General features: G+C 46.1%; 1 protein-coding gene across 2 annotated transcripts in view; it reads left to right on the forward strand.

Annotated features, from left to right (window-relative positions):
- Positions 1–12,049, forward strand: part of LOC139751493 (uncharacterized) — a 130,617-nt gene that overhangs the window by 30,675 nt on the left and 87,893 nt on the right. For both annotated transcript variants that reach the window (XM_071666951.1, XM_071666952.1), the window contains exon 2: positions 1,305–1,375. In XM_071666951.1, coding sequence (XP_071523052.1) covers positions 1,328–1,375 — 48 coding nt within the window. In that variant the 5' untranslated portion in view covers positions 1,305–1,327. The remainder of the gene's footprint in view (positions 1–1,304; positions 1,376–12,049) is intronic.

Consider the following 12,049-nt stretch of genomic DNA (forward strand, 5'->3'; position numbering starts at 1 on the left):
CCTTCCAGTGGATTTTCTTTCTTATTTATAATCTTCCGAACGAATTCCCTCCCCTCCCCCTCCTCTCTCTCTCTCTCTCTCTCTCTCTCTCTCTCTCTCTCTCTCTCTCTCTCTCTCTCTCTCCCCCAAGCACTGGTCCTCTTGCCACATTACTGATTCATCTCACGGGTGTCGGCGGGAGGCCAATTCAATTGTCTTGGGCTTCATTAACCCATAACTACCAGGTAACAATTTTGTGGTCTGTCAGCTGGCTCTGCGGCCCGTGTTTCAGCTGGCTCTGTGGCCCGTGTGTCAGCTGGCTCTGCGGCCCGTGTGTCAGCTGGCTCTGTGGCCCGTGTGTCAGCTGGTGTACTGATGCATATCCGTTTGATGTTGCGGTTTGTGGCAGCCAGTGTCAGGGCCAGTGTCAGCTGGGGTCGTGACTCATGTCAGATAGGGTCGAGGCCAGTGTCAGCTGTGGGCCGAGGCCAGTTTCAGCTGTGGGTCAAGACCAGTGTCAGCTAGGGTCGAGGCCAGTGTCAGCTGTGGGTCGAGGCCAGTGTCAGCTGTGGGTCAAGGCCAGTGTCAGTTGTGGGTCGAGGCCAGTGTCAGCTGGGATCAAGGCCAGTGTCAGCTGTGGGTCGAGGCCAGTGTCAGCTGGGTGTCAAGACCAGTGTCAGCTGTGGGTCGAGGCCTGTGTCAGCTGTAGGTCGAGGCCAGTGTCAGCTGGGTGTCAAGGCCAGTGTTAGCTGGGGTCGAGATCAGTGTCAGCTGGGGGTCGAGACCAGTGTCAGCTGGTGTGTGTGTGTGTAGAGGGTGGGGATATCCTGTCTAAGACCCCATGTTGGCCTCGAATACTACGATTTTTTGCTTAATTCTTTATCTGCTCTTTATTACTAATATATCATTAATATATATATATATATATATATATATATATATATATATATATATATATATATATATATATATATATATACATATATTGGAAAGGATCACAATTTTGCGCATGATCAAGATATTCCTATGAGTCCACGGGGAAAATGAAACACGAAAAGTTCCCAAGTGCACTTTCGTGTAATAATCACATCATCAGGGGAGACACAAGAGAGAAATATAACAGTCAGTTGATATACATCGAAGAGACGAAGCTAGGACGCCATTTGGTAAACATGCGATTCATTTTCCCCGTGGACTCATAGGAATATATATATATATATATATATATATATATATATATATGTGTGTGTGTGTGTGTGTGTGTGTGTGTGTGTGTGTGTGTGTGTGTGTAAGGAACAGTTGATGATTGTCTTATCTTCTTTCAGACGAAGGATGAAACACTCAGATAATGGGCACACGCTCCCCACGGTCTGGCTACGCAGCTCTACATGTCCAGGTCAGTCCTCCAGGTCATGTCTTTCAGTTTTGGTCAGGTCCCCCAGGTCACACCCACCAAGCCTCAGGTCATCGGTATGTTTCCAGGTCACCTCCAGGTTAAGTTCATGTGTGGCTCCGTATCTCTCAGTGGTTGTATTTTAACACCACCTATAACTACGCATCTCAGTGGTTCTTTTATTATAATACCACCTATAACTACGCATCTCAGTGGTTGTATTATTATAATACCACCTATAACTACGCATCTCAGTGGTTCTTTTATTATGATACCACCTATAACTACGCATCTCAGTAGTTGTATTATACACGACCTATAACTCTGCATCTCAGTGGTTGTATTATACACGACCTATAACTCTGCATCTCAGTGGTTGTATTATACACGACCTATAACTCTGCATATCAGTGGTTGTATTATACACGACCTATAACTCTGCATCTCAGTGGTTGTATTATACACGACCTATAACTCTGCATCTCAGTGGTTGTATTATACACGACCTATAACTACGCATCTCAGTGGTTGTACACTGTGACTACGTCAGTGGTAGGTGTCCTTACATTACCACTCCAGTGGATGAGTCTCTGGAGAGCTGTCGTCTCGGGTACGTACGTTCGAATCTCCTTCTCTCTCTCTCTCTCTCTCTCTCTCTCTCTCTCTCTCTCTCTCTCTCTCTCTCTCTCTCTCTCGCCTCCCACTTCTCCAGCGCTCGCCCCAAAGAGTTTGCCTGTTGAGTACAACATCCCCTGCTCTGTTTGGCTACATTGGCTTGTCACACGAAGGGCTGCTAAAACGATCATTAAACTCATGTTTTTTTTGATGATACACACGAGATCGTGAGTACGTAAGAGGTGTTAGCTTTGGAACGTATGGGATGGGGCGCTCTTAGGGTACGGCTTTGAGGCCCATCTCCTGCAAGGTAATCGTTCGGGTCTTCGTCAACGTCGAGGCATGAGTCTTCGTCAACGTCGAGGCATCGGGTCTTCGTCAACGTCGAGGCATCGGGTCTTCGTCAACGTCGAGGCATTGAGTCTTCGTCAACGTCGAGGCATCGGGTCTTCGTCAACGTCGAGGCATCGGGTCTTCGTCAGCGTCGAAGCATCGGTCTTCGTCACTGTCGAGGCATCAGGTCTTCGCCAGCGTCGAGGCATCAGGTCTTCGTCAACGTCGAGGCATCAGGTCTTCGCTAGCGTCGAGGCATCGGGTCTTCGTCAGCGTCGAGGCATCGGGTCTTCGTCAGCGTCGAGGCATCAGGCCTTCGTCAGCGTCGAGGCATCGGGTCTTCGTCAACGTCGAGGCATTGGGTCTTCGTCGACGTCGAGGCATCAAGTCTTCGTCAACATCGAGGCATCAGGTCTTCGTTAACGTCGAGGCATCGGGTCTTCGTCACTGTCGAGGCATAATACGTTAAGCAGATGGAAAATAATATTTTTTTGACCCACATTACACGTCCGTTGTTATGAACCTTTACGGATAAATTACTTGTGTAGAGTTTTTATTCTCTTTCTACACATATCTATTGCTGCTCTTTCTGCCCAGGCCCTGGGTAATATATATATATATATATATATATATATATATATATATATATATATATATATATATATATATATATATATATATCCCTGGGGGTAGGGGAGAAAGAATGCTTCCCACGTATTCCCTGCGTGTCGTACAAGGCGACTGAAAGGGGAGGGAGCGGGGGGCTGGAAGTCCTCCCCTCTCTTTTTTTTTTTTTTTTTTTAATTTTCCAAAAGAAGGAACAGAGAAGGGGGCCAGGTGAGGTTTTTCCCTCAAAGGCCCAGTCCTCTGTTCTTAACGCTACCTCGCTAACGCGGGAAATGGCAAATAGTTTGAAAAAGAAAAAGAATATATATATATATATATATATATATATATATATATATATATATATATATATATATATGGAGCGGGTAGCTAGAAATCCTCCCCTCTCGTTTTTTTTTTTTTTCCCAAAGAAGGAACAGAGAAAGGGGCCAGGTGAGGATATTCCCTCTAAGGCCCAGTCCTCTGTTCTTAACGCCAACTCGGTAATGCGGGAAATGGCGAATAGTATGAAAGAAAGAAAAGATATATATATATATATATATATATATATATATATATATATATATATATATATATATATATATATATATATATATGTATATATATGTATATATATATATATGTATATCCAGCGGCTGGAGAGCATTAGTGCAGTACTGACAAGTCCCTTAAACTTATTTAGAAGTTGTTTACACCGAGACAATGGACGCGTTTAGAATTATGTCTCTTACGCACATAGAATATGTATTGCGTATCCGAACCTTCCTCATTGATCATGCGTTTAACATATGATAATAAAAATAATTAATGTCCGGAATGATGTAAAGGATGTATTCGCTTAGCATATGCAAAACAGCCATGATGGTCACAATTCACTAAACACACACACACACACACACACACACACACACACACACACACACACACACACACACGGAGGTTCGAGTGTGTGTGTGGGTGTCTGTGTGTTTGTGTACATATAGGACTACAGACATGGTACGTGTATACAAGGTTAAGAGACGGGGCAACACGAGTGTAACACACTCTCCTCGTAACATGCGTATTGTAATCCCGTGATTAGGGAAGTGAGAAGAGGGAGGGAGATTGCATCAGCCTACAAGGGGACCGAGGCAAAAGACTCCAGAAGTTGGTCTGGTGCATGGTTGATGAACTTCACCCCAAGCAAAATGTAAAGAAGACGGGATGAAGTGAGAGAGGACCTCAATAGGAAGTAAGCGTTAATAGTGTGTGTGGTGTGTGTGTGTGTGTGTGTGTGTGTGAGGGACTAGGGGTGTCAAGGTCGTCCCTAACCTGTTGCCAGAGTCCCACATTAGGAAAAGTATATGGACAGGGGGGATATGTAGGCATCTGCTCATACTCTCCATAAGGCCAGAACTAGAATGTGCTTCTCGGGTTTGGTCACCGCACCTAAAGAAGCATATTGAGCTCACAGAGAAGGTCCAGAGGAAGGCAGCAAAGATGATACCAAAATTAAGAGAACCATGTTACAAAAAAAAAGAGAGAGGAAAGGTTTTAGATTTGCCCACTCTGGAAGAGAAAAGAGTTAGGGGTGATGCAATGACAACCTTTAGATTTTCAAAGCTGTCTGATGATGTGGACTGATCAGTTCTTCCAGAGATGTAGGGCCGGAGGAGCTAGAGAACATGACATGGAATTATGCATGAGACTTGTTGAAGAAGAAGAATGTAAGACATTTTTCCTTCACTTTATTATGTGTAGGTAAATGTCCAGCCATCTGCCTTAGGTTCTGGTGTTAGGGAAATGCTCAGACATCTGCCTTAGACTACATTGCTAAATGTTTGTGATGAATGGAAAGGAATGACTGAGGACATAGTTAACGCAGACAGCATAAATGAAATACAAGGGGTTGCACGATAGTACACCATGTTCAAAGGATGTGGGGTTCCGCGAGTGTTAAACTCCCTCCCCCATACAGCACAGACGGGGTCTCACAAAGAAGTGAGGCTGGGAGAATTATAAGATTCTGGTGGAGATAAAGCGTCATCGAGAGAGAGAAATTCTTAGACTGTATGCAGGAAGGAGGCCTTCCATTAGGCGTGTCTCTTTATCACAAGTGAGTGATTTGTGTCCTGCTGGCATTTGATGGTGTGGTGATTCACTGTGTAGGGAGACGTCACAAAGAGGAGGAACCCAGACCTGGAGAGGAGAGATATGAGATCCTGGAATCTATCTACACCGAGCGAAACAATTTCTTTGTGAGGATAAATAATGGATTTCCGGAACCACAAGATGGATCATTGTTGCTGAACGTTCGGCGAAATTGGCGAAAAGATGTGAAAACTAAGGTGTTGTGGTGGAGACACAGGCGACACACCACAGCCAACCAGCGTTTGGAAAGTACAAGAGATTGAGGGACCAACACAACAAAGAGAAGAAAAGGAGGAGCGAAGAAACTCTGGAAAAAGAATATTTTGATAGTGTATGTTGTGGTGGAGACACAGGCGACACACCACAGCCAACCAGCGTTTGGAAAGTACAAGAGATTGAGGGACCAACACAACAAAGAGAAGAAAAGAAGGAGCGAAGAAACTCTGGAAAAAGAATATTTTGATAGAGATTCTAAGACTTTTTCAACCGTTTCAGTGGGAGTGGATTGTTGGCCGAAGTACGATCCAATCCCGCCGAAGGATTCGGAGGGAAGAGTTGCGAAGGATGATGTGCAGATGTGCCAAGTGCTGAAGGACAATCTAAAGCACCCATTGCCATGCTCAGGGCAACCGGCCCTCTTGCTAAAACAACCGGAACTGTGCCTAGAACAGCCGGTACCGAAACTTAAGAAACCGATGCCTTACCTAGAACAGTCGGCTCCGTACGTAGAACCGCCGTCACCGTGCCTAGAACAGCCGTCAACGTACGTAGAACAGCCGGCACCGTGCCTAGAACAGCCGTCTCCGTACGTAGAACAGTCGGCTCCGTACCTAGAACTGCCGGCACTGTGCCTAGAACAGCCGGCACCGTACCTTTCAGTGCCCTCATGGCCTCCGAAGCCGGTCCCGTACACAGAAGTACCGGTTTCGGGAACTTGATATAAAAGTGTTGTATTTTCACCATCACCACAGCTTGAGTAGGGTCAAGTTGACCTTTTGATTAGGGTCAGGTTGACCTTTTGATGAAGAGGCACTTCACTAGTACCTTGAGTCGTGCCAGGTCATGAAGAGGCACTTCACTAGTACCTTGAGTCGTGCCAGGTCATGAAGAGGCACTTCACTAGTACCTTGAGTCGTGCCAGGTCATGAAGAGGCACTTCACTAGTACCTTGAGTCGTGCCAGGTCATGAAGAGGCACTTCACTAGTACCTTGAGTCGTGCCAGGTCATGAAGAGGCACTTCACTAGTACCTTGAGTCGTGCCAGGTCATGAAGAGGCACTTCACTAGTACCTTGAGTCGTGCCAGGTCATGAAGAGGCACTTCACTAGTACCTTGAGTCGTGCCAGGTCATGAAGAGGCACTTCACTAGTATCAAGTCATCCAGGTGTAGGCCGGGTGCTTTAGACACCTGTGTATATGTGTAGCAGTCGACCATCTCGGTCCACAACGAAGTGTGAGGACCTTGTGGCATTCGTGGACTCGTAGCGTTCGTAAGGCGTTCGTGCACGCCCTCGCCGCCATTCGTGGACTCGTAGCGTTCGTGCACGCCCTCGCCGCCATTCATGGACCTCGTGGCGTTCGTGCACGCCACGCCGCCATTTGTGGGACTTGTAGCGTTCGTACACGCCCTCGCCGCCATTCGTGGACCTTGTAGCGTTCGTACACGCCTCGCGCCATTCATGGACTCGTAGCGTTCGTGCACGCCCTCGCCGCCAATCGTGGACTCGTATCGTTCGTGCTCGCCCTCGCCGCCATTCGTGGACTCGTATCGTTCGTGCACGCCCTCGCCGCCATTCGTGGAGAACAAAAGGCACCATCCCCTCCCCCTCCTGAGTGTCGCCGGGGATATTCCTCCCCCCCTGATGTACGACGTTGCTTGGAGGAACACCTTCAAGGAAGACCTCGGACCGCCCCCTTCCCCTGCCCCCGACGGAGCACCACGCCCTCAAGGACGTGTCTCAGCTGACGCCTTCGCTGGCTGGGTTAGACATGGGGGTGGCGTGTGGTATATATGGGTGGATTATATATGGTCTCAAAAAAAAAGAGCTGAACATGGTCATGAATTTTCGATTGGTGATTATTGTACCTGGACGACGTCATGACCCTGGTGGTTGGTGGGTAGAACTAAGGCCCCAAATTAAACTAACCAGCCAACCAACCAAACCAACGGTCGTTTGATCAAAGGCTAACATTGTAAACGCTTTTTTTTTTTGACTATTATATCCATATTTCTCGCTGCCTTCTCCCTCAATCTTAAGTATCGTTTCTATGACACGAGTCTATCACCATTTCTTCTTTTTTTTTAATGTAAAATTTACCATTACCGTTTTTTTTTTTTTATATATTTCTTTAAACGGGTAGAAGTAGGCGTTTAATGATTTAGCTGATGTCGGAGACAAGGAAAGACAAAGATGATGTTATTGTGGTTCTACTTTTAATTTTTTTTTCTCTAAATGAAATGTATTGTTGGCGTTCTAACCTGACCCTACAAGGCGGGTGAAATTGTGGATTTAGCAAGTGTCCAAACACGTTTAATATCCCATGTTCATAAGGAAGACTCTGCAAAATACTGTCTCAAGAAATCCACAAATGCCATTCGCACAAAAGAGAGAGAGAGCATTTTTAACATCCGGGGCCCCAAGACTCTTCAGCACCTTGCCATCTGCCGTCAGAAACAGCTTGGGGATACACGGTTAGAGAAGTTCATGGATGCAGTAGACACGTACCTACAAAGTGCACCAGACCAGCCTGGCTATGGGGGCTATGTGGGACCGACCCTGAGGGCTGCGGCATCCAACAGTTTGTTTGAAGAGTGACTCAATGCAGCAGCCCTGGCCCCAAGCCCGGGCTACGGGGTTGAAGACCGACCCCCCCACCGACGACTCCACGAGGAGGCCTTTTGTTTGTTTGTTTTCCCTCAGTAAACAGGAGCCAGTAAGTATAGATAGCGCTGACCCTGTCTTATCTCTGTCGCGATGTGGTATGGAGGGTACCCATCCACGCGTTTTCGTTTTTGCGAGTAAAATGTCCACATTAATCTAAGATCTCGACGGAATCCATGTCATTTTCCCGCTGGAAACCGGTAGTTAACGGCTGTATTTCTCTCTTAGTGAGGAAAAAGCAAATTTGAAACCTAGTCGCTCAAGGTTACAAAGTTAGAGTGAAATATATATGGCTCGCCTCCAGAAGTGGACGAGGGGGTCTCGGGAGCAGAGCCCACGAGAAGAATTGGATGAGTGGCTACAGAGTTTCTTTCGGGACCCCCCCCCCCCCACCCTTCTCTTCCCATTCTCCATGAGTCATCCTGTTTTTGTCCATGCCGTGAACTTTAAGGCCCGAGAAAATGGGCATGAGAGAGAGAGAGAGAGAGAGAGAGAGAGAGAGAGAGAGAGAGAGAGAGAGAGAGAGAGAGAGGGGGGGGGGGGGCGTGGAATGGAGCCTTCGCTCTGTTAGTTTTCTGAGATCCTAGGAAATTCTCGGGCCCCCTTTTAGACCCGCGGGCCCCTGTGTCCACTCCCCCCCAACTCAGAAAGCCCTATTAAGGAGAGAGCCGTGTTGTGAAGTCACTGTGGCACGCACGGCATATGAATTTCATGCTTTCGGACGGCGTGTTACGCCCCTCATGCCACTGAAATGAATTTCTCTCTCACACATAAAATAGATTGAAATTAGCACATAAGAAAACTGTTGATACAGAGAGTAGGCGCTACATCGCTGATGGGCCTCATATATCTAGCACATATATCTAGCTAGATCGCAGGGCTACCCAGATAGATTATATCGCCCGTTCGTAATAGTCAAATCACTATGTAAATTAATTTCAACAGATCCACTCGTTTTCAGTTTTGCCCTGGCGTTCATGCAGCCTTATGTTATCCCCCACATCGCATTCGATTACGGTGTTTAAAACGTTCCTACAGGATCTGAGAAATTAAGAGTGATAATCAGTGAATGTTTTACCTTTTTACCCCCTTTTTTTTTTTTAAAGAACATCGTGACAGCCGTACAACCACTTTTTTTTTTGTGAATGGGGTTGGGGTTCCCATCATGGCTTTGAGGTGGGGGAAGAGCAGTGTGAGAGGACACTCGAACTAGAGTTATTTTTTTTAATGTTTCAACCTCTCTTTCATTTGACAAAGTTACCGTCTTTAAAAGAGAAAAAAAGGTACATTTATTTTCACTGCTAATTTAAAATTCTGTATTAGTAAGTAAAAAGAAAAAAGAAAAGAAATTACTGTACATTTGTCATCTAGTTAGGATACACTATAATTGCTTTCAATTTTAAAAAGTATAAAGGAATGATTTAAAGAGGAGAATGTCGAGTGATCTCATTATTGCGTTACTTTTGCGGTCTTTTTTCGATTTTTGGGCCAGCAATATTTTAGATTTTAGCTCTGTACTTAGCAATGTCGCGATGAAGAAATAGTGGCAAATGTTTTGGTGATTTACAAAATGGTCAGAAATATCGTTTTAATGTTAAAAATCCTTCATAACTGATGTTAGTTCTTTATAATCGCACCTTTTTTGTCTTTTTTTTTTAGTCGTCAGTTGTGTATGACACTATTTATTATAATCAAAGCTTTTAGCTATGGACGAAGTTCGACCTGTAGAATGTCAGATTGCATCATCTTCCTTCAAAAATGTCAACATTTATTCTTCTTCTGGGGAGGGAGGAATGCCTTCAGGACTGCAGTACCTCGAGGGAGGGAACTGGGTAGATCCGGTGTTTTTACCCCTGTTCAGGAGGGGAAAGGTGCATGACCGGTGAACGAGGCGGCTTCCATGCAACCTTTTGATCCTGAGATGAGGTGTGTAATGCGTTACGGCGAACGATGGGACAAGTGTGAGTAGCTTGTTAGGATGAGAGACACACGATGGTTGAGTACCTTGTTAGTTTAGGTTAGGATGAGAGACACACGATGGTTGAGTAGCTTGTTAGTTTTGGTTAGGATGAGAGACACGATGGTTGAGTAGCTTGTTAGTTTTGGTTAGGATGAGAGACACACGATGGTTGAGTACCTTGTTAGTTTAGGTTAGGATGAGAGAGACACGATGGTTGAGTAGCTTGTTAGTTTAGGTTAGGATGAGAGACACACGATGGTTGAGTAGCTTGTTAGTTTAGGTTAGGGTGAGAGACACGATGGTTGAGTAGCTTGTTAGTTTTGGTTAGGATGAGAGACACACGATGGTTGAGTAGCTTGTTAGTTTAGGTTAGGATGAGAGACACACGATGGTTGAGTAGCTTGTTAGTTTAGGTTAGGATGAGAGACACACGACGTGAAGTCCTCTTGGTGGCAGGTCCTGGATGTAATAAGGAGGAGGAGGAAGAGGAGTGAGTGAGACTTGGAGGCGGATGGAAAGGGGGATGGAGAATTGGGGGGTTTGGTAATCGGTGTTATGCTGATGACGCTTGTAGTCATGAGCGAGGGAGCAGAAAAGTTACGGCGCCATGGGAGGAGAAGGAGGAGGTGGAGGAGGAGGAGGAGGGGTGGAATTGGTACGAGGATGGATGAAGAAAACAGTGAATGTGGACGAGAGAAAGTTGGCTTGGTGGAAAGGAGATATGGCCAGAGGAGGAGGAGGAGGGGTTATAGGTCAGGGGTAGACCAGTTGGTGAATCTGAGGAAGGGCGTCCAGGGGTCATGATTTAAATGCTCACCAGCTTGACCTAAGGTGTAGGAGACGAACCTAGGCAACATGGGTGACACGAGTGTTGGCTGATGTCATGGATATATCAGGATTAGGTACGTCATGTGAGGGGAGGACGAGTGGACAAGGGATGAACGGTGCGAAGGGCGAAGAAGTTTCCGGCGGTGGACTTGGTTGGTCTGGGGGTGTCGGACGTAGGGGGGAAGGTTGAGTGTGTGTGTACTTGAAGTGGGGGGTGGTATACCACCTTAGGGAGTGCTGGGTCATCTCCAAGGCTAGGAGTACGTGGAGGACGCTGTGTATTTTGGGGTAATGTAAGCAGAACCCTGGAGGTATAGAGAGATATATTGACGTAGCCGTAAATAGAAGAATTTGAATAATTAAACCACGATGATTTAACAAGCCAGTTTTTTTTTCACCCCAAAAGGGTTTAAATGATCGAATCGGACATATTATTAATGTGTTGATATACTTCGATGATAACTGCTTACACTTTGAGATTAACTTGGGATAATATGGTTAGTTTATTGAATCCGTTTTAAGCACATCCTTTTCCCTGTGTACGAAAATCCTGATACGTATTTGCCGTCCAAGCTAGCTTCATCTGAAACATGTTTACCTTTCCCCACTCACGTTGTTATTTTGCAGTAAAAATTGTTTGTTAAATGTCCGTAGAGTTCTGGTAGAAATGCGATGCGTAACAAGAGTCCCGAGACTCCTTCGGTAAACATGAAGGTTGGTCATGAGAATTCAAAGAACAGTAGAGGTTGTGTGTGTGTGATTGTGCTAAATCAGTTCAGGTAATTTCATGATTTCAGGTCGATATGTGTGTGTGTGTGTGAGGGAGCTAACAGCTGTAATGGCATAGTTCCTGGGAAGAAGCAAAGGATAAGAAAAATAATTGGGAAAACATCAGGTATCCTCATTAATAATGGGAGAGAATGAGAATAGATGAGAATTTTGGATTATTTTGTCTTTCCTTAAACAGTAGACGAGAGGTGAGGGGAGTGTGCAAGACACCTCACGCGAGAGCAATGCACCACCGACCGCAGTGTTGACGTTCACAACAGCGCGCACCACACCGCCGCCACCCGCCGGGCCCGGACGCCGCCCGCCGGGCCCGGACGCCACCCGACGCCTCACGCGCCAAACGGTTTCAGGCAAATTTTATTTCTCTCTCTCTCTCTCTCTCTCTCTCTCTCTCTCTCTCTCTCTCTCTCTCTCTCTCTCTCTCTCTCTCTCTCTCTCTCTCTCTCTCTCTCTCTCTTAATTTTAGCCGCCGGCTGGTAAGCAGTCAGTGACGCGAGACACACACACCCACAC

Source organism: Panulirus ornatus, chromosome 11, assembly GCF_036320965.1.
Source record: "Panulirus ornatus isolate Po-2019 chromosome 11, ASM3632096v1, whole genome shotgun sequence".
Lineage (NCBI taxonomy): Eukaryota > Metazoa > Arthropoda > Malacostraca > Decapoda > Palinuridae > Panulirus > Panulirus ornatus.